Source organism: Saccopteryx bilineata, chromosome 1, assembly GCF_036850765.1.
Source record: "Saccopteryx bilineata isolate mSacBil1 chromosome 1, mSacBil1_pri_phased_curated, whole genome shotgun sequence".
NCBI lineage: Eukaryota > Metazoa > Chordata > Mammalia > Chiroptera > Emballonuridae > Saccopteryx > Saccopteryx bilineata.
In genome coordinates this window covers 375603647-375631151 of record NC_089490.1, presented here as the reverse complement: position 1 = coordinate 375631151, position 27505 = coordinate 375603647, and the positions used below count along the sequence as shown (strand labels likewise).

The 27505-nt window shown below is 43.6% G+C and overlaps 1 protein-coding gene across 5 annotated transcripts in view; it reads left to right on the top strand.

Moving 5' to 3' along the window:
• The window catches only part of MPPED2 (metallophosphoesterase domain containing 2), a 166023-nt gene that overhangs the window by 75914 nt on the left and 62604 nt on the right, over positions 1-27505 (top strand). For all 5 annotated transcript variants that reach the window (XM_066251176.1, XM_066251174.1, XM_066251177.1 and 2 more), the window contains exon 4: positions 11078-11303. In XM_066251176.1, the coding sequence (XP_066107273.1) occupies positions 11078-11303 (226 nt within the window). The remainder of the gene's footprint in view (positions 1-11077; positions 11304-27505) is intronic.

The window sequence follows — 27505 nt, the reverse complement described above, 5'->3', positions numbered from 1 at the left end:
AAATAGAGAGAAGGAGCGGGGGAAGGGTGGAGAAGCAGATGGGCACTTCTGTTGCCCTGGCTGGGAATCAAACCCAGGACTTCCATACGCCGGGTCAACGATCTACCACTGAGCAAACCGGCCAGGGCCTGTGGTTGTCTTTTTAAAAAGTATGAGCACCATCGAATGTGTGTGTGTATATAAATTGTGAAAAGTTGTGTTGTAATAAGGTTATGGTTGAGAAAGGAATGTATGCAGGCAACTTGCTGCTGAGCAGGAAACATATCTCTGAGCTGTTTTCTTGTCCCTAATAACTACGGGTACTAATGTGGTTTACACTGCTTAGTGATGTTACCTGTCATCAGTGCTGTACACTGGCGACTTCTCAGGTCCAGAGGGGGTCTGCCTTCCTTGGTGGAGGATGGACTTCTGTCTCCTTTGTGTAGAGTCAGGCTCATCACATCTCCTGGTGCCTTGGGATTCTTCTTATGGAAGAGGTCTAAGAAGAGGAGGGAGTGTTTCAGCTGTGGCTGCTTACGGTAGCCCTAGTCACTGGGCTTCCACTCGGCATTCCTTCCGTTCCCCCGGGGTTTCTGGCTCAGTCCTAACATCGTTGTAATATCTTTATGTGTTTAGTATTTCTTAGACTTGGTTTCCCATTGCACACATGGAAGAAACCCTAGTGTGTGAGCTCAGAGGAGAAGGCAGCAGTCTGAAACCTGCTGTGTGGCTCTATCAGCAAGTGTGAGTATTCACGTTAGAGCCGTCAGGACTTGTGAAAATTAATGGAGCCTGACAGGGGACAGACTGAGGTCACAGAGAGAGCTTACCCTGATTGAACGTTTCTGGTGGCTTTGCATCCCAGGCAAGTGAGTGCAAACCATGGAGCCAAGAGAGATTGTTGGGGGTTCATTCCCTCACTTAACAGGTAGGAACTAAGAGCCAAGCATTTTTCTAGGTGCTAGAAGTTCATGCAGCAGGGTAAGGTGGACTCTGCCTGGTGATCGCTGAGAGAGCCCCCTCCCTGTCTCTAGGCTGGACTTAGCCCTTCTCTGATATCAACCCCAGTCATCGTCAGTGAAAGGATTTAGATGACATCTCCCAGTCTATCCTACAGACTCAAGAGTTCTTCCCCTTGTAGCCATTAGTATTATTTTTTTTCCCCTTTTGACCTCATGCAAAATTTTCTGCTTGGTCAGTTTTCAAGCCAAAGTTATTCTTACTCAGTCTTCCGTGGAATAGAGAGAGACTCTAAGAGTGTAAATATTCTTCCTTTCTACTGGAGTAACAGTATTAAAGCATAATAACTTTAAACAGAAAACATTGTCTCCTTTCCTCCACCTCGGAGGTATTTCAGGGTCCCTCTATAACACTGATATAAGAGAACAGTGTTTTAAAATGCCCCCCGCCCCGGCTCTGCCTCATGCAGGCTAAAGGTTTCAAAAATGGGATTGATTGTAGCCTATCTCTTTTGGTGAGAATCAGTCCCATGATAATAGATCTATGTATCAATATATGCTTTATGCTTTTTAATCTCAGAAAGCCAATTTCTTTCTAGCACATGGGCAAGGGATAGTGAGCCCAAAGGCTGAGCCTTTGCAGTTTGATTTTCTTGGGCATATGAGAGCCAAAGCACAGGTTCTCTGTCAGTCTCATCATCTCTGCATTGCTTTTTTCTGGCTGTATAATGAGTTTTATTTAACGTGAGTGTCATGCCTCAGACATTTTTCAGTTTTCTCATTAATTTTCTTTATTTTTTCTTTCTTTGTTTTTATTCAGTGAGAGGAAGGGAGGCAGAGACAGACTCCAACATGTGCCCTGACTGGGATCCACCTGGCTAGCTCACTAGGGAGCGATGTTTGCCCATCTGGGGCGTTGTTCCCTTGCTCAGCAACTGAGCTCTTCTTAGTGCCTGAGACAGAGGCCATGGGGCCATCCTCAGCACCTGGGACCAACACACTCCAGTTGAGCCATGGCTGCAGGAGAAGAAGAGAGAAAGAGAAGAGACAGAGGGAGAGAGATGGAGAAGCATATAGGCACTTCTCCTGAGTGCCCTGACTGGGAATCGAACCCAGAACATCCACACTCTGGGCTGATGCCCTACAACTGAGCCAACCAGCAAAGACTCTCTTTTATTTGCACAGTCTATAATTTAGGAATATGGAGGGGAATGGGTATAAGGATAGGAGATCTTGAAACCTGTCGCCCTTATACGGCTAGGTTTTCTTTTACCCAGGAAACCCGGCAGGTGATATTTGCTTTGGGATGCTCTCCTTCATGAAGAACAACAGTTGTACTTGATTCTTTTTGTTTTCCTCTTAGATTTAGCAGAATAACTAGGAGACAAGCTCTGCTCATTAGATCCCTGATAAACATGGGACGTGGGGGTATCTGTCATTAGTCACAGCCTGACGGCCGTGCGGTTGTCCCTCTTTCCTGTGTTCCGTACTCACGAGGAAGGAAGAGTGTGGTGCCGGGGCCGTCGTCTCCTAGCAGGTGGCGGGAAGATTCCCAACAGAAGGGACTATTCTGGAACTGACTTTGGATTTTGATTTGACCTGGACTTGACTTTTTTAGAGGGATCCATTCTATAATGACTTGCCGCAGAAAAATAGGTTGCAGCTGTATGATACTTAATTGAGGGGCCTTGATTTTTATTGGCGGTGTGTTGGGATAGAGGCAGGTTAGCAAGGATCTCGTTTTTGCCAGAGCAAGGCTTATAAGTGTTTATTTTAAAATGGTGGGGTACATGTGCCCCGGTCCTCACTGCTCTCTACTCCTTCTACCTCATCCAGTTCACATTTTTGTTTTACTTCTCTGGCTCCCATAGACATTTGGGTTTATGACCTTGAACTTCTAGTCTCCTGGCATACCCTCCTCTTAGTTCTGATAATGGAGCCAGCAAGTTTTTAAATCCTGGGACCCTGTATAAACTTGAGCTGAAGAGCATTTTTCCCATCTTCTTTTCAAGCCTGTGACCTTTTCTTCTTGGGTAGGCTTCCAAGTTCTTCTGGGAGCTAGTAAGAAAGAAATTACACCCAGAGCTGCAGCAGTATTTGGGGAATGCCTCCCATGAGCCAGCATGTGTGTGGTCATAGTGCGAGGCTGACACTGCTCGATGTTGCTGGCGGGGAAATCCATGACATCGGCAGCCAGACATCTAGAACGGGGAGCTCTGTTTCACGGCGAAAACAGAAAGGGCCAGGGCTGCCTAGAACCGGAGAAGAGACGACTGTAGATGGGGAGGGGCGACAGTTCTCAAACAGGACTTCATAAGGCTGTTAAACATTTGGAATCACCTGAAAGAATAACTCGCAGGTGAGGCAAAAGAGCTCTTCTTGTCCCCCTGGTGCCACCAACTAGGTCTGTAACTCTGCTTAGAGGGAGGCTACCACCTCCCTCGCCCTCAGTTTCTTCATCACTGAAATGAAATTGGCTAAATCAGTGGTCTTTCTTTGTAATATTTTTAAGCCAGAGATAACTTTCTTCAAATGAAGTCTTCCCCAAATTGTAACATAAAGGAAAACAGCGCTGCTCTAGTGGACACGAGGGCACGGCCCTCCCGCCCGCCCTTGTCTCTGTCCTCGTGTTGCCCCGCCCCTGCCCCGGGAGCCTCACGGGCACAGCTTTCCAATCAGCAGATCAGGCTGTCCCTGAGGGTCCGTGGGGCTCATGTGCTGTGATTTATGGCAGCCACTTTAAGTGACAGATTAAATGTCCAGAATTTGATAAGGAAGGGAGGCTGACCTTGACACAGTTCGCTGTATGTCTGCTTTAAAGTTGTTACAGAGTTGTCAGACATGTGCATATCTGATGATCTGAAACTTTGCTCAATGCTCTAGTCCTCTGGACACACTCACAGGAGAGGACCCCTTCTGGTTCTGTGAATATACTAAGGACATCCTGAATGAGGAGTCACTCGAGGGAAATAGAATCTGGATGTTATCTGTCACAGGTTGTACTAATCATTGTGAATGAGAGGCCAATCTTGGCACATTTTTTTGGAATTCAGTAAATAACAGTAGGGCCTGACCAGGCGGTGGCACAGTGGATAGAGCGTCGGACTGGGATGCGGAAGACTCAGGTTCGAGACCCCGAGGTCACCAGCTTTTGAGTGCGGGCTCATCTGGTTTGAACAAAAATTCACCAGCTTGGATCCAAGGTCGCTGGCTCAAGCAAGGGGTTACTCGGTCTGCTGAAGGCCCACGGTCAAGGCACATATGAGAAAGCAATCAATGAACAACTAAGGGGTCGCAATGCGCAATGAAAAACTAATGATTGATGCTTCTCATCTCTCCGTTCCTGTCTGTCTGTCCCTGTCTTTCCCTCACTCTGACTCTCTCTCTGTCTCTATAAAAAAAAATAAAAAATAATAATAGTAGGGATGGCTGACTGGACAACAGAAGGAGGAAAGAAGTTGTATTCAGGGTACAACTGTCATAAGAGTAGAATCACTTGACAATGGTGGCCGGGTCTGTACTGTGTGCAGCCTGAAGGCCTCCCACTTCACCTGCCATCTGCTCTAGAACCAGATACATTAACGACCTTACCAATACTCCCTTTAACTTGATGGACACCTTGGACCATACCGGTTTCTGCCTTTGGAAAATGAGTTTTTGTTTCCACCTTCAGATGCTTTTCTTTGAGAATAGGAGCATTGTGCCATTGTGACCAGAGAGTGATCCAATTTGTGGACTAACTGATATTTTCTTGGATAACAACTGGGAAGGTTCATCATTACCATAATTATTATAATGCAGCTGAGTGATTATGAAGCATTAGAAGTTGTTGGTTCTTTACCTGCAGTATCTTGCTTAATGCACACCAAACCTTGGGGATGGTGTTATTATATATTTTCCTCCTGTTTATATTTCAGGAAACAGCAGTTTAAAAGCAGTTGTTGGAGATTATGTGGCTAGACTGGATTTGGGGGCAGAGAATAGGACACTTTGGGGGGACAACATGACACTGGTTTTAGTCTTATCATAGCCCATGATGAGAGGCTTAGCTCCTGGAATTCTAAGGAGCTCTTGGCAAATCTTAGAGAGGTTCATTCATTCCTTTACTTCATTCATCAAATACTGATTTTGTGCCTGCCATTGAGCAATATTGAACTGAGTACTTTGTGTCAAAGAACCACAAGCCATGCTCCATGCCTTCAAAGACCTCGCAGTCCAAAGGACAAGTCCTAAGCAAACAACAAAACTTACGAAATGGAGTAAAAAAGCCAGTCCAGGTGGTAGCACAGAGCGTTGGCCTGTGATGCTGAGGACACAGGTTCGAAACCCCAATGTCACCGGCTTGAGCACCGGCACACCAGCTTGAGTGCAGGATTGCCAGCTTGAGCATGGGATTATAGACATGACCCCATGGCCGCTGACTTGAGGTCAAAGATCACTGGCTTGAAGCCCAAGGTCGCTGGCTTCAGCCCAAGATTCCTGGCTTGAGCAAGGGGTCACTAGCTCAGCTGTTGCCCCCGGGTCAAGGCATGGATGAGAAGCAATCAATGAACAACTAAGGTGCCACAACTATGAGTTGATGCTTTCATCTCTCTCCCTTCCTGTCTCTCTCTCTCTTTCAAAAACGAGAAAAGGTAAAAAATAATTCACATGCACTGATTGTTTTTACTCCACATGCCTGTGCTTTAGCAGCTTTCCCTCATTTTCTCTTGAACACAACCTGTAGGGGGATCCCGTCATTCCCCACATGATCTAGTGCACTTGAGTGATCACAAGGCCTGCACCAGGGTTCTGCAGCGAACACACGGCAGAGCACGGAGTCTTCGCTCTCAACCCCGGCTGCCTCCGTGGCTTAGACTGTAGGCATTTAAAAATTGAATCACAAATAATAGAAATGTGAGACATACAGTAAGAAAATACTGAATAATACCCGGCAAGGTAAAAATGCAGGGGGAGAGTGTAGGGCAGGGGTCGGGAACCTATGGCTTGCGAGCCAGATATGGCTCTTTTGATGGCTGCATATGGCTCACAGACAAATATTTAATAAAAAAAATAGTAATGTTAAAAATATAAAACATTCTCATGTATTACAATCCATTCATTTCCTACTGCTCATGTTCATGGCTGCGGGTGGCTGGAGCCAATCACAGCTGTCCTCCGGGACAACACCAAATTTTTATTGGATAATGCGTAATGTACACGGGTCGTTGTATGGCTCTCACGGAATTACATTTTAAAATATGTGGCGTTTATGGCTCTCTCAGCCAAAAAGGTTCCCGACCCCTGGTGTAGGGAGTCACTGGGGAAGCACAGGGAGATGAGGGAAGGAGTGGGGGAAAAAATGTCAGGGAGAGGCGGAGGAAGGCGAGAGTCAACCTCAGGAATTGAGGGAATTGATACTTTGAGGGGCAGGGATGCCACCACAGTGTGATCAATGGAGACGAGAATTGAGAAAAAAAAAGTCTCGGCTTGAGATATTAGGAGGTTACTATCAACATTGCAGGGTAAGCTTTTGGAAGAGAATAGAAACAAGCCAGATTTTGTTGGGTCAGTTCTGAGCAATCATGAGTCTCTAAGTTGCTAATTCTAACAACGGAGTGGCCCGTTGGGCAGCACAGGCGTGATAAATGGGCCAGGTGTGAGGAGTAATAGAAAGTGGGGAGGTCTGCAGCCGCCCGAAGATCAGTGTTGCCCGAGCTTTTAAGTTTTCAGACTAAGCTAGAAACCCAGAACTTCAGATTTCCAAATGTTAGTTCAATTTTTAGAAAATAAAATAGTCGAGGGCCAACTATAATATCTCCGTGGGTTGAATTTGGCCTCCTGGTTATTAGCTCTTGGAATTCTCTTTCCGGAAGCATAGAAGTGAAATGAGGAAGCATCTCAAAAAAAAAAAAAAAAAAAAAAAAAAAAAAAGCAAATTTAGGGATGGTGTAGGATCATGAGAGGGTGTGTGTGTGTGTGTGTGTGTGATCACTAAGGAGGAGGATTAAATAGAGAGAGATCCAAAATAATCAGAGAGAGCTGTCTGGAAAAAGAAGGGGCCCAGTGGGAGTGGGATGGGACTAAAAGGCCCATTGTTAGAAAGATGAGGAGATGCCAGTAGGGTGGTAGGAAGGGCAAGAGGAGGAAGTGAAGAGAGCCTTCCTGGAGCTTCGAGGATACGTTGTATGCGAAGTGGGCAGTGGAAAGGAGCTTAGCAGCTTGAGAGGAACCTGGACAAGTTTTGATGTAAACTCTTAGTTACCTAAACAGCTGACTGTGAAAGGAACAGGAAACAGCAAGACTGTGGGACAAGTGGAACTGAGGGGTGGAGTGAGGACCCAGCTGCCGCTCACTCTCCTCTCGTGTTTAACTGAACAACCTGTTATGTGATACCACTAGGCGCGACAGATACAGGTGAAGATTCAGATGAGAATAGGACTTAGCCCGACCAAGCGGTAGCATAGTGGATAGAGTGTCAGACTGGGACACAGAGGACCCAGGTTCGAACCCTGAGGTCACCAGCTTGAGCACGGGCTCATCTGGTTTGATCAAGGCTCACCACCTTGAGCCCCAGGTCACTGGCTTGAGCAAGGGGTCACTCGGTCTGCTGTAGCCCCCTAGTCAAGGCACGTGTGAGAAAGCAGTCAATGAACAACTAAGGTGCTGTAACAAAGAATTGATGCTTCTCATCTCTCCCTTTCTGTCTCTCTGTCCTTCTCTCTGTCTCTCTGTCTCTGTCGCAAAAAAAAAAAAAAGACTTTATTGCTGCTTGTAAGAGTTGGTCTCACAATGTTCCACAGCTCCAAGCTGAACTGATGGACTAGTTTTCCACATGTCATTCATCACGTGCTGCCATCATCATCTCTGTGAATCACCTGTATAAAGATTATTTGTCATATTTGTGAATTATCTGTACAGGTTTTTGTCCAATAGTTTTTTTTGTACGTCATCTGTTATTTTAAATATATATATAGATAGGGTGGGCAAAAGTAGGTTTACGGTTGTACATGAAACACAGTTTATTCTTACAGTATTATTTATTAATTATTATAGTATTTTCCAAACAAATAACTGTAAATGTACTTTTGCCCACCCTATATAAAAATGGAGAAATGAAAAATAGGAAAACAAACTGATGTTATTTGCACTGTTATACCGTATTTTTAAAATATGTACCAGTATTTTTAAAACATACAAAAACTGTTTGACATTTTGCCAAAAGTTCATCTCCATCCCATCTAAAATAATTGAGTATATCACAAGTAGAACACATATCCTATCTTGGGAAAGATGAAACTGCTTTTCTTGGTAGAGTTCTTTAGGTCATTCAAAGCAAGAATTTTTCCATGTTAGAAAAACTGTATGTGGCTGTGATGTTTTTTTTTTTTTTTTATTCGGACAGGTCAGCTTTTATGAGTTGATCTGTATAAAATGGATAAGAGCAGGCACCTTTTTGTTTGATGCTATTCGAATACCAAGAAGTTGGTAGCTCGACTACAGAACCTTCCAAATTAATCTAGTCTGGAAAAAAAAAATTTAAACGCTGTCAAGTTACAGGAGATTTGACAGCTGCCCTGCTTATACTTTTCATATAAAACATAAAGGTTGGCAGATTATAGATGAAAGGTCAGTTCAGCAAAAAAAAGGAAAATATGTCAGACAATCTCATAACATAGGTAACAGAGATTGGAGCTCGGAAACTACTATTGGATTCTCAGAAAGAGATGAGTTGGTTGGAAATGTGTAAATTTCATCACTGTTCCTGTGGCCGTTCATTCTGGTGGCTACTTCTTTATGTCGAGTCTCCCAATTTGATTAAAAAGACACCGAGGAGTCCTGTCTTCCTGCAGAAGATTTATTTTGCAGTAGTTTTGTGTTTTTTTTTTTTATTTTTCCCCCAACTGGTGTGAAGGGGAAACGTGTACTTCCTTTCTTTCTGCCGTGTCTGCCAGCCTCACCCACGCCATCTCTGCACCGCAGCTCTACGTGGAAAAAGCGAGAAGCCAAGCCCTCTTGCAAGAGCAGTGGTGCATAAAGAAAGGGTTTACAGTGAGTCCATCATCATGAATGATTCAAGGGGAACCGGGCAGCTGCAGTGCAACTTGTACAAATAGAATCACTCAAAGATTCACGCCGGTGGGACCTGCCTTGGAACAGGTTACTGTCCAGGAAAACGTTCCAGCCTCAGGAACACAGGTGAATTTGGCAGTGTGGTGTTTAGGTCCGTGGGGCCACAGAGTTGTGATAGGAGAGTTGTAGGGCATCTCACAGATTTCTAGTGTGGGCAGTGCTGGGAATTTGCAACCTGTTTATACATCTGTCATCTGTATTTTAAGTGCAAGGAATTGTGCAAAATAACATCAGTCTCTCCAAGTAGCTTGCGGTATGCATTGCACTCCTTATTGCCTCATGCTAGTGCACATTATAAACTCATATAAACATGCACCTGCGAGAAGCTCCCTGTTTTCCGTGAGCAGTCCACTTTGCAAATAACTGAGGCCAAAGGCGTGTCACAGCAGCGTGGGCTATCGTCAAAGATACCCATTGACACTTGGCCACCGTGTTTTCAGTTTCATCTTCCTACAGTGGCATTTTCTGACTGCTTTCATCTCTCTCTTTAGCCTTCCCATTAACCCACATACTATAGATGCGATTTTCTTACTTTTAGAAACCTAAAAAGTGAAAGCTAAAGAAAAACCAGCCGCATTACAAAGCGTAGTCTGGCAGTCTTAAAAATTGCTTAAATATTAGCAGATACGTTTGCAGTGTGCTGCTGGGGTTGTGGACTTCACAGTGTGAGCTCTACAGTGTGCATTGCTGAAATCCAAGTGGATCCACGACGAAATGTGCTCTCCTCTCCCTCAAAAAAAGTATAATTCTCTTCCCCACTAAGCTTCATTAATTAAATCATCCACACTGGCTTGCTGGTAAGGACCAGTTCTTTACAACAAGTGTATCCAATTTCCTGACAGTGGTAACTTTCATTCTTCCTGGAATAGCAGGAAACATTAATTTTGCGTTGGACCCAGGAGTCTGAAGAAGCTGGAATGATAGACACCATTGTCCCGCCCTTCTTCCTTTCAAAATAAAATGAAATGAAATAAAATGAAATGAGTAGCAGCCCAGTAGTGAGGTTTGAGGGATGGGTAATGAAAATAAGTAAAAAGGGCATTAATTTCAGGATGGGGACAGCTGCCCGGCACTATCTCCCTTTGGATTTTGGTTCTTATAGCCTCACGGTGAGTTATTAATATGTATGATCTGTACTTTATTCAAACATTATAAATCTATGCAGAAGTCTGGTGTTTGGGTTTTCCTTTATAGCTTTCATTCTTCTTCCCAGAATTATCTCATTTCGATCGGGAAACTTTTGCATAAAAAGCACACACGGAGAGCTCGCATTTCCATACCATAAATATTAAAAGGGGGGTTAAGCTTTACAGTTTCTTCTCCCATCCCCAATGGGTGGAAAGTTAGCCTTCTAATCCGGGGGGTGGGAGGAGGCATCCTTAATGTTCTTTTTATTCCCAAGCCAAATGGTAAACTTGAACTTACAGTATGAAATTGTACTACTGTTACGAAGTTCCTTTCGTTTATGTAATAAATACACAACTTATATAATGTGGAACGCTCAGCTGAGCCACATCTTTTATATCATCTAGCAATTATCAGAGTTGTTAAAGAAGAGTTGGTTGGCTTTTTTTTTTTTTATTAAAGTATAGTTGGCATACAATGTTATATTAGTTTCCAGTGTACAACATATTGATTCTATGTTTCTATACCTTAGGATGTGATCTGCTTATTTTCTGAGGATCAAACCAAGTCCAGACCTTTTTATAAAGGATCGTGATTAAAGTGCTTTTTGCTGGATTCATCACAGTGACTCTGTAGCATACAGAAGAGGGAAATGGAACCAGAAAACTTAATGTCTTCTTAGTGGCTTTTCAGATTCTTAGCAGCTTCCCATCTCCCGTTTATTGTCATTTTTGTTAGCATAAAGGAGTAGTCATAAATTTTGGTTCCCATGGAAATATAAAGGAACGCGTGAGCTATTTCATTCGGGTAAACCGTCTGCTAATCACGCAGTCTCAGCTGTTGTACTTCGTGATGGGAAATGAACGTGCTAATTGGTGCTCTTTTTTTTTTTCTTATTTCAGGAAACCTGCCATATGAATATAAAATAGTGATTGCTGGAAATCATGAACTGACATTTGATAAGGAATTCATGGCAGACCTTGTTAAACAGGACTACTACCGTTTCCCCTCTGTGTCCAAATTGAAACCAGAGGACTTTGACAACGTCCAGTCTCTCCTGACAAACAGTATTTACTTACAAGACTCGGAGGTTACAGTGAAGGGATTCAGGATATACGGTGCACCTTGGTAAGTGCTCATTCAAACAGCTTCGCCCTCCGTTTTTGCGCTCCGCAGTCAGAAAGCCTGGTGCGGACTTAGGTGCTGTGAATTAAGAGGATAAGGCTGGAAAGAAGCTAGTGCTGTATTTCCTACAGAACACTCAGTCTGGCAGGGCTGCGAAGGGCCCTGTTTATTGTTTTCATTGTGATGCAGATGTCTTTGGCAAGATCAATGGGAGTAGGGCTTTGGCAGACATGGGTGGGGCTTCATGAGGGTCTGGGGGACACAGAAGGATGTGGGGGAAGGTCACTCCTGTTCCTCTTTATTCAGATTCCTCTACACCGAGCCTTCCTGCATTCTTAGGTCACTCTTTTCCCTCTCATTTTATACAGGAAGCACTCATATAATATGTTGCTTAGGTAAGGGTTTCTGGAATCTTCCTACACATCTGAATCACTAACTCTGAAGAAATACAGATTCTGAAGCCTCACCCAGCGAGACTCTGGTCCACCTTCCTGAAGTAGAGCCCAGGCACCTGTATTTTTCAAAGCTCCCAGATGAGGCTGATGCACAGCCCATTTGGAAGTCACAGTTCGAGAGCTCGGTACTCCAGTTCTCTGTGCTGAGATCTAGAAAGCTTGAAGCGGGTGCCTATTCTTTGAGGCCAGACAGGATGTATTTTGATCTCAGCTCTATCAGTTGGCAGTTGTCTGGTTTTTTTTGTTGTTGTTGTTGTTTTTGTATTTTTCCGAAGCTGGAAACGGGGAGGCAGTCAGACAGACTCCCACATGCGCCCGACTGGGATCCACCCAGCATGCCCACCAGGGGGCGATGCTCCACCCATCTGGGACATCGCTCTGTTGCATCCAGAGCCATTCTAGCGCCTGAGGCAGAGGCCACAGAGCCATCCTCAGTGCCCGGGCCATCTTTGCTCCAATGGAGCCTTGGCTGAGGGAGGTGAAGAGAGAGACAGAGAGGAAAGAGAGGGGGAGGGGTAGAGAAGCAGATGGGCACTTCTCCTGTGTGCCCTGGCCGGGAATCGAACCCGGAACTCCTGCATGCCAGGCCGACGCTCTACCACTGAGCCAACTGGCCAGGGCCTAGTTGTCTGGTTTTGAAGAAGCTCATTCACAGGGTTTGAACCCCAATCTCTGCCTCTCTCAGGGGGTGAAAAAGAACACCTACTTTAGAGGGTTCTTAGGATTAAACTAGGCGATGCCTGCAGTAGATTTAGAAGAGTACTTGGTGGCTTGCTTAGGATCATAATTACTACCTCTTCTGCCCTGGACTCTGCCTCTAAGTATGTGGATGTGAGCCTTGCAAGCCAGTTTCTCACCTTTAAGATGGGAGTGTATGACCAGGAGATTGATAACAAAGAAGTCTTGGATTTTTTTTTATTATTTATTTACTTTGTGAGAGCTCTGTGTGTTTACAGAGCAGAATGAACTTCTCCCCCTCCCCCCCACCCACCCAGAGAAGCCTTCCAGTCCTGCCCCAGGAGCTGTAGATTAAGGCTAGAAGAGGACACATAGAGTAAATTCAGATCGGCTGCCCTACTCAATAGATTGGTTTGTCCTCTGTAATACTAGAAAGTTGTGATATTTTCTGCTTTCTCCAGCATTCAAAAAGACTGATGAGTGTCTACAGGATATATAGTATATTTGTGTTACAATCAACCTGACAATGATTGTGAACTCTTAATAGAGTCCTTATTCTGTATGGCAAGCACTAGTCTAAATCCTTTCTATCTATTCTCTCGTTTATTCAAAATACCTTTAAGAGATGGGCACTATTATGATTCTTATTTGGCAGATGAGAAAATTCAGGCATGAAAAGGTTAAGTAAGTGATTGAGAATCACACAGATACTAAATGGTAGCATCCTAACTGGAGTCTGAGGACGGGGCACACGGTGGCGGAGGTGGTGGTGGTCATGTGGTAACTGGTGGGTTTTACCTGCAGTGGCTAGACCCAGCTTGGTTGATGTATATCAATTAATTTTTTTTTTAATATGTGAGAAGGTCGTAAAGGGATAAGAGAATAAACAGCAGACATTAGTCTTAACAAACAGGAATCCGGAAATGGACCTCAGGGTAATAGTATAGAAAGTCGCTGTTAGTACGTCTGGGTACAAAGCAGGAGGGAGAGCACGCCTTGCTTCCCAGCCTGCCTCTTAATGAGTCTCCAGTGGTTGAGGAATGACCTCTGACGGATGGAGAAGCTCTATGTGGAGTTACGGTCATTTTTTTATATAACTTCAGAATAATTTTTGAAAAAAATCTTCTGAGATACACAGAAGATTGAAGGCTGTTCCTGCTCACGCAGGGCTTTCTGAGTTCCCTGGACGGATAGTTGCCAAAACTGTGGCAGCAAACAAACCTCCTCATGCTCTGAGCAGATCCAACCCTGCTTAGGATCTGGGATAGCTAAATCCGATCACGGCTGCGGTGAATGAGGGAGTGCTTCTCGGATCCTGGGGCAGATCTTGCAGCATCTCAAAAACTTTAAAAAAAAAAAAAAGAAAAGAAAAGAAATTCAAATATGTGATGTGATGAGGGATGATTTGTTGTGGATGGTGGTACAAACATTGGACAAGTTTATGTCTGAACTGGGTCCATGTCATTCAAACGTTTTAATATTGGAAAAGGTGGTCAAGTCAAGGGGATAGGGACCATTAGCTATCTGGAATGGTAGCCTGAGGTTGTTTTTATACACAATCTGTTGGGATTTCAGGAAGTTTGAACTACTTCCTGCCTAGCATCGCTTTACGAGAGAGATCTTGACATGGAATTCGTCTCACCTGTTAGGAATTGTTGTTACTTTGTCTTTTGATGAAAAAATGCAGGGGTTAAAGAAAAGGCCACTTTAGTCTTATATTTTGGAAGCTTCAGTCATTTGGATCTTACTGTGAAGATATTTGGTTAAAATTAATATGGCCAGGGCTGTTGATAGTCCACACATTGACTTAGGAACATCTACCTGAGTATTTCTGTGTAGGGAGGACAGATGTTCCCAGATACCCAATTTTTCAGTCCTGGGACTGGGACAAGTTTCTGAACTTCTCCATGGGTCTGTTTTCTCATCTCTGAAATGGGGGGTGGCAACGTTACATCCTTCAGACGGTTGTTAGGAGGATAAATGAGTTAATGCATCTGCAGCACACAGAGGACTTCCTGGTATCAAGAAAGCATTGGATAAGCAACAGTTGTTACTGATATAGTGGGGTTGGTGTCTCCAATCTCCTTTATACCATTGTCCACTTCATATGAAGACTATTCCACGAAGAATAGGATGAGGTGGGTTCTAGCCCTAGGTCAGCCTCTGCTGATTGGGTGATGATAGGCGAATCACTTACCTTCTGTTCTGGTAAAAACGGGGGCAGTGAGGTCTGCACTAGTCTCTCCTGTGCCACTCACTTTCAGGTCACCAAAACCAGAATCTTCAAAGTCAGGATCTTGTGGGCATGCTTGATTATTTTAATATCCTAAACAATGTTTAACCTCATTCACCATGAAGAATTTGACTAGAAGCCAGTTATCATTTTTCTCTCTTCAGATGTTAAGTTTTTCCATACCTGATATCTGCCTCTCGGTAAACTCATTAGATACTGCAATACCGAAGAATGTAAACTGATTTAAGTTTCATTTACCTGCTTTGCCAATGACTTTTTTGGGGGGGAATTTTAAGTTCTGATTTGCTGATATTGCTAGCGATTTTAACCTAAAAGTAGAAATCGAAATGGGAGCCTGGAGCCTAAGGGTTTTCATCCTGTCATAGGTTTCTGCAGAGTAATTGCCACCTGCCCAGGAAGACAGCTGTGGCTCGGGTATCTAGAACGTGTGGATTATGGCCTGGTCTCCTGGAGGAAAGGAATATTAGTCCACATTCAGCACATGTTTACACTTTGTAGCATAGCTGAAAATTTCCTAAAGATCATGGAGCATGAAGACAGTATCTCCTGATTTACAATTTAGCAGGAATTTGTATGTGGAAAATAACTTACAACACTCCATCCTGTCCGCGTGTGTTTACTGTTGGAGTGCACTGTGGTGCTTCTTAGGTCCCCAAGGAAGACCGGTGGGATACTGTTTCATGGGTCTGGGAAATTTCGGTGGCCTTCACTGAAGACCTTGCCAGTGGGATGCCTTGTCCTGGAAGAAAGGTACTCCCCTGTGGCAGAACAGAGTTGACATGTTCCTGGGGATACCCCTGCCTCAAGAGGCCTTCTGACAGCTTCTGTGGCTTCTGAATATTTTCTTTCACCATCTCATCATTCCAAGCATCTTAAGGAAAGGAATCGGGCATGATGGGCTGTCCTCTTTGGGATTCACAGTTCAGTCATACCTTTTCTTAAGGTCTCCTGATATGTTTTTCTCTCCCCCCTTTTTAAAGATCTTATTTATTGATTTTTGAGAGAGAGAGAGAAAGGTGGGGGAGAAGGAGCAGAAAGCATCAACTCATATTTGCTTCTTGTATGTGCCTTGACTGGACAAGCCCAGGGTTTCGAACCAACGACCTCAGCGTTCCAGGTCGACACTTTATCTACTGTGCCGCCACAGGCCAGCCTTTAGAAGAGGGTCTTGCGTTGCCAGGCCATTAGGTCCGCCTTGGACTTTGCTGTCAGAACAGGAAAGCACGTGGGTTTCTTGAGTCCCTCGTGTTGATGCTCTGCCACCAGTATGGTTCCTGACTTCCTCTTTACAATCCTGCTCAGCTCTAATGTCTTTCCCAAAGGTCAGGATGGTTAGAAAGGGGAGACGACACTCGAATCTGTCCAGTATTCACCACTGTGGTCACTGACTGCTTGTCTGGCCAGGGTAGAGGGGCAGTGGAATTTTAGAATCAGTTTTGCATTTTTCGTTCCTGATCCGTGTAGCCAATGTTTTAGTGCAAACAGATTTCGGTAAACTCACTCATGGGACCGGGCATTTAAACATCAGCCAGCCCCTTTCTTTGTTTTTCTGATTTCAAATGCTCTTCTGTTACTAAGATGCTATGGGGGGCTGGAGGCGGGGGCGGGGGGTGGGGGTGGAGATCCAGGTACTAATTAATCAGCAGCCAAGCTGCAAAAGGTAAAAAGTCTCTGTTGCCCCAAACCGAGCAGAGCAGACTGTGGTTCAGCGGGAGTCTGCACCTCCCTCCTTCCCCTCTTCACCAGAAATGCAGAGCTGGGCTCCCGTGGCTTTTAACGAATATGAGTGGGGCTTTCCGATGTGCAGGAATCTGGTCTCCACGCTGACCAAGGGGTCAGCAACAAAGAGCACACTCTTTCATGTTAGAGTAGACCTAGGTGTAATTTGTCAGATTTAGGAACTGGAGGAAGTGCCTTAACTTCTGCTGCAGGAAAATTAGATCTGGGGCCTAGGCAGTATAATTATAAAATGGCTGAAATAGCAGGAGAAAGCCCATTGAGTTGCATTTTCAAAGGAAGTGTGAGCAGGGTCCCTCCCACCCCCCACCCCCTGCCGCCTCTCTTCCCTTCATTTAGGATCATAAACATGTTGAGTTCATTCATTCATTTCGATGTAATTTTCTCAGCATTTTAAAAAGTGGGAGCAAAGTGTTGATTCTCCTCTCCGCAGCATTTCTAATTGGGCTTGCATACCAATAGTTACAGGGTTGCTCAGGGTCCCTTGTTCTGTTCCGTGCAGTAGTACTTTATGTTTACCCCGTCAGGAAAGCTTCAGATGTTTTTATTTCCAATTATAAGTTTTGTAATGCATCATGTACTTTGATGACAGTCTTCGAGTTCTTGAAATAGCGAACAAATTAACAGCAGATATTGAGTGAGAGGATTAGAAAACCAACTGGCAACTCTTATGACAGAATTCAGATATGGGAATGAGTGGAATGGGCTCATTTATTTTATTTTCACAGTCATACTTTGTAATTAACTTGTGCAAAAAAAATAAAAATAAAAAGAAGAAGAAGAAGAAGAAACAGAAAGAAACATCTCCACATTCAGCAGGAAAGTCTTCTCATGGCTGAAAAACCAGAAGTGTACAAACAATATTGGTCGTGTACCATGTTCTCAGGATTCCAGCTTTTATTCAGGAGGGCTCAGAAAGGTATTGGCACAGAAAAAGATCTGTGTGTGTGTGTGTGGGTGTGTGTGTGTGTGTGTTAAACAAATATGCACTCTGCTTTTACATGATTCTGTTTAAAGGCCCAGGCTAACATTTCATTTTCCTTGGCTCCTGGCCCGTGGACTCTCCCATTATGAAACCTATGGCTGTTCGGCCCTGCTCTCGAGTTTCAGGCTCTGTTTACATTTTTGCCTGTTTCAGAATGCAGCTGACTGCTCTTAAAGCCACACGGGATCAGATTCACTTCTGGTTTAACAACTGCCCTGTTTATTTGAAAAAGGAGAAAGCAAAACCCATCACTTCTCTTCCTACCTCCCATTGAGAGCCGTGTCAGTAAACACTCTTTCCAAAGCCTGGTTAGGCAGAACTGGTGACGTTGGATCCAGAGCGTCCTTTCCTGCCCGCTCTGTCCGAACCTCGAAGGCCTGTCCCGGTGCCTTTATCTGACGGGTTTGATGGTGGTTGTGGAGACAGATGTGGCATTGAAGTGTTTATATGCCTATCAGCCATTGACACGACTTAAATTTTTTGCCTGCACATTTTTGAGAGACAAACAGAATTAGCAACCATCGATAAGAAACTTGTACTGGGCTGGCATTTTTCACTCAGGGCATTTTCATTTGGGCTTCACAACAACTCTAAATAATTAAATTTTAAATTGAAAGACAATTCTAAACAATTAAAATAAGCAGAGCATGTATTAATAATAGTAAGAGCCAGCATTTCCAAGTGTTTGGACTCCTCCTCCGTATTGCTGCCTTTTGACAGAGGAGACCAAGATAGAGATTTTGATAGAAAAAGTAACTTGCCCAAAATCACGTTGTGAAGTTTGGGGGGAGGGGGGATGGGGCTAGAATGCAGAGTTCCTTTGCTGAGTTTTTTAGACTAAACCAGGATATCTTAGGAACCACAGATGTCCTTCTGCTGCTCTGCCTGGGGCTACTGAGGAAGTGGCCGCTCGGAACCCTTGTCTGTTCCCATCCAGTTACAAAAAGCTCAGACAGAAATTCAGGACGCGGTGATCGGGCACTTGCAGGGGGGAAGTAAGCATGGAGGGGACACCACAGAGGAATGATGCAGTATGTCTTACGTGGCATGCCCCGGAACCTTGGGTTTTAAACATGAAAAATCTGCATCTCCTAAGATGAGGATCGGCTCCTGCGGGCCTTTCTGTTCCGTGGAGACAGCTTCTTTTTCTTTTGCACACCCACTGGGGGCCAGTATCAGGTGCATGTGGCTTTTCCCCTCCAAAGCGCCAAGTGGCAGGTGAGGGAGACAGCGGCCCAGGCACAGGCACCGAGGAGGAAGTGCTGGCCGGGCGCCCCCGCTGAAGTCAGGCCTGGCGTGTGTCCAGGCACTCTGCTGTGAAGAAGACCCAGACCTTCGTGTTGAGACCCAGCCGGCTGGCTGCTGGGTGTTCTTTCACTTTCTCATGTTATACTGACAGGTTTCTTTTTAACCCAGATTTGTTGTTGGTGGATGGAAGGAGATTATACAATGGCTTTAAGCTCCATGAGGACAGGAATCCTATTGGCTTTGTTCTCTGACAGACCCTAGGCTAGCCCAGTGCTAGTGAGCAGTGGATGCTTAGTCCGTATCTGCTGAGTAAATGAATGAATAAGGGTGGTGGTGGTGGTGGAGATGTGTCCGTGGCTGGTGGACTAAAGGCCTACACAGATGAGACACCCAGTCACAAAAGGAAAGAAAATACTTCCAATACAAGATCTAGCGCAGCCCTGAATCTGCAGGGGGGGACCAGAGCTGGCAGAGCATAATGGAACCAAACAAAGCACTAAACTATGTCCGTGCATCTCTAGAGCCTTCCTGAACTTAATTCAGCAATAGAGAAAGCATAGTAGCCTCTCTGCGGGTGCGTACGGTTTAGTGATGGTGAAGAATGGGAGTGGTTGGACAAATTTAACATGAAGGCAGTGAAGAGGTTTCCAAAGAAAGGCCCCAACAGTATTTTCAAGCTCTTTCTTGTCATTTCTTTACCTCCGATGCCTTATCTCCGTGTTGCGAGCAGGTGTAGCAGTGTTTGTGTGTCCGTTAGAGGTGGAGACTGCTACTTCAGGTTGGGGTGAAAGAAGTCAGTGTAAGGTGTGTGCTTGAGAGGAAGCTGGACCAGGCGGGCCCTCAGCAAGCCCTCTGCACATTAGAAACCAGTGATCAGATATTTAATATTCTCTGTTTGCAATGGGGGAAATCTCAAGGGTTGAATTCTTAGAGTTGAATTAAAGTCACGCAGAGTGTGTACCACTTATTTTCAAACTCTTCGGCAAACCTCGATTTCTACTTTTCTACTGTGAACTCTTAAGTGTAAAGCGAATCTCTCTGGGTCTTCCCAGATAGTGAGTCCTTTGGGGTCCCCTTGGCAGTCTTGACCCATCCTTGCCTGGCTGCCGTCTCTGCTGCTGCTCTGCCCTCCTGGGGTGCACTTCTCCCTGTAGTCAGATGTGCTCACAAGAAAGGCCAGCTCACTCCAGGGGTTCCTCTAAGCCTCCTGATGATCTGCGATGCCGGTGAGGTGGGCTGTGGAGCACACCGGTTAGCAGTTGCCTTCTACCAAGTGCTCCCATTCTGCCAGGCGCCACCTCTGAGCAGCCTCAGGACGAGCCTTCTGCCTCTTCTCATTAGTCTGCATGCTGCCACAGGGGTTTCCCAGTAGTCAAGATCACTAAAACCAGGCTGTGTTCTGTACTGGACATGGGGGAGTCCCTCAGCCCTTCTCAGCTGCTCTTGGGAGGGCCATCAAAGCATGGCATCACTCACCCTCCTAATGATTCACCTAGAAGAGCATGCGAGGCTTGTTGGGGGACAGACCATACCACGTTGTGCTCGGGGCACATCCCTCTGACAGTGAAGGCTTTGTTGAAACTGGGTGGAGCTCTTCCTGCTGATTCCCTCTTCCTTTAAACCACCAGTTTCCTCAGATTAACAGACTCTTGGCAGGACCTCCCCCACAGAAAGACTTACCCTGAATGGTCTGATCCCCAGGCTGAACGTAGTTTAAACAGCTGCAACCTTGTTTTACCTGCTGAAGGTGTGGGAAGGCAGTGTGCAGGATAGGGCTGTAGGCTTTGGTCTTTAGAAACAGCTAACCCAGCAAACTGGAGTCTTAGTTTTATCATTTAGAACTCATTTACCTCATTAAGCAAGTTAAATCTTATTAAATCTGAACTATAGGTGTATCTGTCAAATGGGTATGCAAATATTAATTACTACATATTTGTTGAGCATCACCCACATACAGGTGCCTTATTTGACACTGTTTTTAAGCCTCACAGCAACCCTATAGAGAAGATAATTTTACAAATCCCATTTGATAAAATTGAAAGTTTACAGGAGTGAAATAAGTCCCCCTAGGAAGCTCATTTCCTGAGTAGCAAACTGGAAGTCCAAGCCCTAAGCCTTTATTTATTTTTTTGCCATTCAGTATATTTTTTCATGGAATTAAAATGTGATGATGCTGTTAAGTTCCTGGCACCCCGTAAATGCTCAGTAAGTAAGATTTTCTTCCCTGGAAAGTAACAGTTGTGTAGTTTTGTAATGGCTATTATCTTTTTGTTTGTTCTTGTTTTGTTTGCTTGCTTTTTGTTTTTCTTTCTTTATGATGGTAGACCAGGAGAGAAGGGGAGAAGCAAAAAGGGACAGAAATGAGATGAATAGGGAACAGTGTAAGAAAATGGTTACCTTGTTTGTGTGTGTGTGTATGTGTGTGTGTATGTGTGTGTGAGAGAGAGAGAGAGAGAGAGAGAGAGAGAGAGAGAGAGAGAGAGAAAGAATTTTTAAAAGCAATTGTACAGTTTCTCTTTGCACAGCAAGTTGCTTCTGATCTGGATAAGTGGAAACCATTTAAGGAAGGAACCCCATATATCAGCTGCATTTGGTCAAAAGACATGGAAGAGTGAATGGATGTCTGTTAAATGAAGACATATGGGCATTTTTAAGGTCACTTACACGAGTATCATTTTGAATGTATGAGTAATGCTTGGCACTGTGTTTTCACCCAAGAAAAATAAAGGTAATCTTGGATAGGGACTACAAATTGAATGTGGAATGGTCCATGAGGGCTGCTTACACAGGAAATTGGTGACAAATTTGAAAGCCTCCGGGTGAGCAGAATGTGTCTGCATTCAGTAACCGCAGAAAAGATGAATTACAAATTGGCATTAATTCAGGAGAGGATATAGGAAGACAATTCTGCTCAAATATTAGAAAAGATCAGCTTAGTTAAGGTATAAATAGAGTTACTATGACTAGTAATATCCAAGTATGAAAATTACAGTGAAAAATGAAAAGTCAACAAAGAGGAGCACTTAGTATATGAAAGGCACATTAGAAAAAACTGTTAAGAACTAGCTAGCCTGAATAAGATTCTTCCCAGAATAGAATTTCCTAAGACAGCATCTGAAGGTGCTGGTGATACTTAGACGGTAATTGAGATACTTTCAGGCCTAATATCTGGCATGGTAGTTTAGGATAGATGATGTTTTTTAAAAAGTGGTGATAAAATTTCCGATGAAATCCTGGCAAATCAACATTGAAGACTAAGTATCGATAAAACTGATACAGTGTTTGTAAAGGATAAAAACAGGTCAGAGTAGGCACGCTGATTTTCCATTCTTTCCTAAAATTGATCATTACTTTTTTTTTTTTACTTATTACATATAAAATAACTGTACTTAAAACTAAGTGGCTCTGATGCTTGCCGGGCTTAAAACTGGAGGTTACTGTTTTTCTTACTACGTTTTGAGCTACTATACGTATTGAAATTATGGGCCACATCAATCTGAACACCGAATGCAATAAGATAGACTGAAATCTCAGGCCACACAAAAGGCTTCGTGAGCAATGGGAAGTAGCTTGGAGGACCCTGGTTCCAGAAAGAGGATGATCGAAGACAGCGACAAGAGAAAAAAATGTTTTTATTGTCTTAATGACTTAAAAGTCCCATGCTCAGTTCACTGGCCATCATCTGACCTCTGTTTTTATTCTGAATGAAGAATCAGTAGAAAACACCTTCTTATTTTGATCCTTTCAGAACAAACGAAAGATGCTAGACTCAAACCGACTCTGAAATTATAGATGGCAACACTTGTTGGAAATATGCCGTTGGGACATTGTTAAGCCACCTCTCCCCGCTTTCTTTTCTACTTCTTTTCACTTGGCGTCTGACTGAAGGGGCGGGGGATGTGGGAAGGAAATTTAAGAAAAAGCCATTTGTGAGGTTGGCTTTTTATATATTACATATTTACATAAATTCATAGGGAAGGGAGCATTTGTGAATGAGGATTTTTAGGGCGATGCATATGATGCCTCTGTTACTAAGCATTCCTCATGCTTCCTGGGTTTTTTTGTTTGTTTGTTCTCTGTTTGTTTCAGATGAAACAGCGAAGACTAGTTTTCTATCCAAATTCAGCCTCTCCCTTAAAGAGACATGTTTCTACAAGGAGAACAACTTACCTGTTGATCCAGCAGAATGAGTAGGGGGTATGGGAAACCTAAGTGCGTGTGTCTTGGGCTGGCCCCAACCTCGGTGCCTTTGCACAGCTCCTTCCGGAGGTGAAGTCTGTGTGGTGATGGCTGGCATAGCAGCGTCCCATAGAGGCGAGGGAGATCGCAGGGCACTGAGTGCCTTCCTCCATGCCAAAGCCCAGTTATGTGCTGCGCATTGTTTCTGTTAAAGGGAAAACCTGATGCCAAGGAGGGTAGTGGTGTTTAAGGTTATTTGCTATAGGAATTACCCTCTGTGGAGTTTGAACTCAGATCTGAAAAGCCTGGGAGAAACAGGATCGTGCCTTTGGATATTTGGAAGTTTGTCTAGCCTCTCAACCACGGGCTCAACTGAGCTCTGAAGTCAGTTTTGAGATTTGGTGACTGGGGATATGTATGATTTTCGTGACAAATGTGTTTTTCCTTGGTTGATTATTGCAAGACACAGCATAATTGAATTACTGATAAAGCAGAATTACGGGGATGCCAGAAAAAATGCATTCCCTTTGTCTGCGGAATCTTACATTCTTCTTGTGAACGAGACAAAATAATTGTCTTTCTGAGGTTCTACAAGTAAGAATATTAAAAAGAAAAGGTGAAATAAAATAGTTACTGCAGAAAATCGTCAAGGAAAGAAATCATGCAAAAAATAAGACATCTGAATTCCTAAAGACTGTTTCCCAAGCTGTGTAAACACTCTTCAGTGAACCAGATACTCACAGGGATGAAGATTTTACAATTCCAGTAAAAATCCATACAGCCACCAGGTTTCAGTCATTCAAGAATTAGCATCAGTCATCAGAGAGCATTGGTATGTTTTTCTTTTTACATTTAGCAGGGAGCATTTCAAAAGCCATGCCTCCATTAAAAATATACAGAGAGGGTCATAGCATTACAAAAACATATAAAAATATAGAGAAAATGCAAACTGAGAGGTGAATACACCACAAGTGTAACAACAATTTTTCTCTTGTGAATGTTCTTTTTTTTCCACCCCTTTCTTTCATTCTACTTCCCTGGGATAGATATTGTATACTCTTACAGTGGGCGAGTCTTTATTTTTATAGTCAGGAAAAGAAGGCTACATTCTCTTGTAAAAGGTGTGTCTAGGCGTAATTTGGCAAGTGAGGTTCTTTTTGCTGACGTTGTGTATGTAGTTCTTGGATATCTGCGGTCCTGAACATATGCACACACTCCAGAGAGTGAGTACCTGTGCGTCGGGCCATTGCAAAAGGTGGGGAGATAGAAGCATCCGTCCAAATCAACAGGTGCGGTGGTTCACCTGGCTGAAATGGAAGGGTTCCCCCATAGCACCCAGAGCCAGCCTCATTCTGCTGAAAAATGTTTCCTCTTTGAAGTCAGAATCTCTAAAGAAGGTATACCTAGATGGCTCATTTTGTGCTGGGATGACTGATGGACCCCAGACCGCTTTGGTGCCACATTTTGACTTATCCCTGAGTGTAGCTCCCTGGGACTTAAGGTATGTGGGTCTGACTTTACAGGATGTGACTTCCGTGGTGGGAAGCCTGGTGCCTACCTTTGCTTATTTGTATTCCAGTACTGTAACCTCCCTTCCTCTCCTGTGTCTTTGTTCTATTAATCTGCAAAACAGGGCTTGCTAGACTTGTGATTAGTCCTCGGAGCTTGTTTCTATTAATCAGTCTGCGAAACAGGTCGACTTGGATGCTTTTGTCCCAGAGCTTAATGCGTTCCCCTTGTCAGGCAGTGGGTTAGGGTGTTCGGTTTGTGCTAAACGGGACCAGGCGGTGGAATTGGGTTTTTATATGCTGATTGCATTGTCAAGAAAGAAAATACCGTTTGAAAAGACAGCAAGAACATGCAAATGTAGGATTACAGCGCTATGATTTAGGAGGAAGAGAAGTTTATAGAAAATATAACTTGTGCAGCCTGGCTGTGTTGTACAATAAGCTGCATCATGCAGTTGACTGAGACAGAAAATAAGGCATTATTCATTTTATGTAGTCTAGACGTTACGGGTTGCGCAAAGGTTGCCTATTAGTAATAATTTTACGTGTATTTGGAGTACAATTCGTGTGTGACACTTAAAGTGAAGATATTGTTCTTTCAGCTACAGTACTGAATAATCATAAGACCCAACACAGTTTTGTGAAGTTCCTTTTTTTTTTTCTCTTTCCACCATCCATTGTGCCAAATGACCCGGCTACATGTTGAAGTTAGTCTACCTGTGACGTAGAGGGAAACTGGATCTCAATTTTTTTTTTTTAATCTTCATTATCAAGGGACTTGCAATGTCCTCACCGTGGATATAGAACATTAACTGAGTGATGATTATAAATTGCTTTGTAAGACGCTCATTATCACCACTTAAAAAATTCTGCTAACTTGAACGTGTGGATGATAGAATTTTCTGGAAAAGAATTCTAAAGCACAACTTTTCCCAGGGACTGTGGTACTGTGGGGAAAACACAATTTTCTGTCAGGATTCATCTTTTACTGCCTTAAAAATTTCTAGTAAGTTTCTGCATTTGTTACTTGTGAAATAACCTCTCCTCCCAAAAAAGAAATCTGTTGGCATCCTGTATGTGCAAGAAGCAAACTGTCAGGGTCCCAAATTAAATTTGTCATCAGTGATAAATTTGGTGCTCTAAGATACTTTAATAAGTGCTTCAGCTTGATTTATTGGTTTTGTTAGTTAACAAGAGTATATTATGTCTTGTATAGAACTTAGCAGAAGCAATTTCTGACTAGACTTTCCTTGATTTTAAAATAAATGAAGTCTCATTTTAGTCGCAGTTGTAATTATTTTAGTACTAAATTGGAAGGTAAGTAACTGCGGTCCTGTCATTAATACTTTAAAAAAGCAGAAAAGAAAAACAAAAATGTCAAAATGTGAAAAGGAAGATACTGAAAAGGTCTCAGTTCTTTATTTTTGTACCGACTGTATTTCCTTTGTGTGTGTGCTGAGCGTCCAAGCTGTTTGACTGGTTGGGGCTGACGTTGCAGCCCTTGCATATATAATCGCTAATGAGTGTCAGGATTCAGCTGCTAATTTGCAAGGCTTTGTGGCTCCTTCACCCCAGATACTAGCATCTTCATTAAGCTCTGCTTTGTCCAACCTAACCTTTGCTGGCCTCTAGATCACAACTAAATACCAACATTACCCCAACAACCCTCCCCGTTGAAACAGTCCAGACACAATTCCTTTGGAGTGTATCTTATCAGCATCTGCTCCTGACATACACTTGGGCGCCTCTAGCATGTCGCATAATTAGGGTTACCTTTCCCCACAGAGGCCCTATTTCCCACACCCTCAGAGGTATTCAGCAGACTGCAGATGTGAATGTTACAGCAATTAGCAAATTTCTCTGTCCCCTCTTTTTTAGTGTCTTTTTTATAAAGCATAGCTTTTAAAATGTGTTTTCATGGATGTTTTGGTGAAAGCAACAAAAAGAGGTTTCTTTACTTCTGACTTGAGATAGTATGGGCAATTTACTGGTAATGACATAAAAGAAAAAAAATCTAACAGTATTTTTTTTTTCTTCGAGGGTAGTCATTGTGAGTTCTTAAACTCAAACCAGAGAGCAAGCAGGTGAAAAAGGGCTTTCTGTGGTGCTCTTTCAAATATCCTGAGAAACACTATATTGGGCATGATTTGTCAAGTGTTTGGTTGTAGGAAACAAATCCTTTATTTCTCAGTGATATTGTTTGTCGACTATCCCCCTGCTGTTCCCAGTTCCCGGAGACATGTTCTGCATGCGTTTAAAATTTTACCTTGTGTTTGCTATGAAGCAGGAGTCAGGTGGAGGTATATTTTGGCATGGTATGTGAATATCAAACAGGAAAATCAATCTTGATCAACTTCTTTCTCATCAGGCCTGGTCTTCAAAGCCAGGTCTCCAGTGATCTTATTTTGAAGTGGTTTGGACTCTTACTTTTTACAGAGTCATAATATTAGAGATGGGAAAGAACTCTCTGATTGCATCACTTTTTCCACCCATTTGGCCAGTGGGATCCCCCTCCCCCAGCATACTTCTTGATGTTCCATTCAGCAGAGTTTAAGCCCAGAGAGGCAGACTCCTTGTCTAGTCCTCTCTGGGAAAATGTCCCACGGTCCTCGACATGTGCGCATGCTTTTAAGCATGCAAGCTGAAGTTCTGTCCTGCTTTGAGAATGCTTCAGCATTCTTACATTCAATCTCCCTTCTTCTTATTCTTTGCTGCTAAACCCTTAGGAACTTTTCCTGTCTTGGTCAAACAGGCTGTATGTATTGCAAACAAAGAAACAATACACACACGCCTGGTTTTGTCTTTTTATCCTTCTCATTCAAACGACATTATTTAGGGGGGATTCTCATTCTTAACCTTGTGTCTAAGATGCACCTAAATGTGAATGGTCCATAAATTTCACCTAGAAATGAATGTAATAAATCCTTAGCTATTTCATAGACCCTGTGACTGGAGCGTCTCAGAATCAGGTTGGTATTGAGACTTTGAAGGATTCTCTGATGGGGACTCTGTGAACATTTGTTTTTAGATGGACAGAATTAAATTAATCTAAGTCCTTGGCTCATGACACACTGCCATCACCGGTCTATGCAAAGCCCTTATTATTATCATGTTATTTATGTTTTTCTGAGTAATGTAGTGAACAGCCAGTGGCCGACACA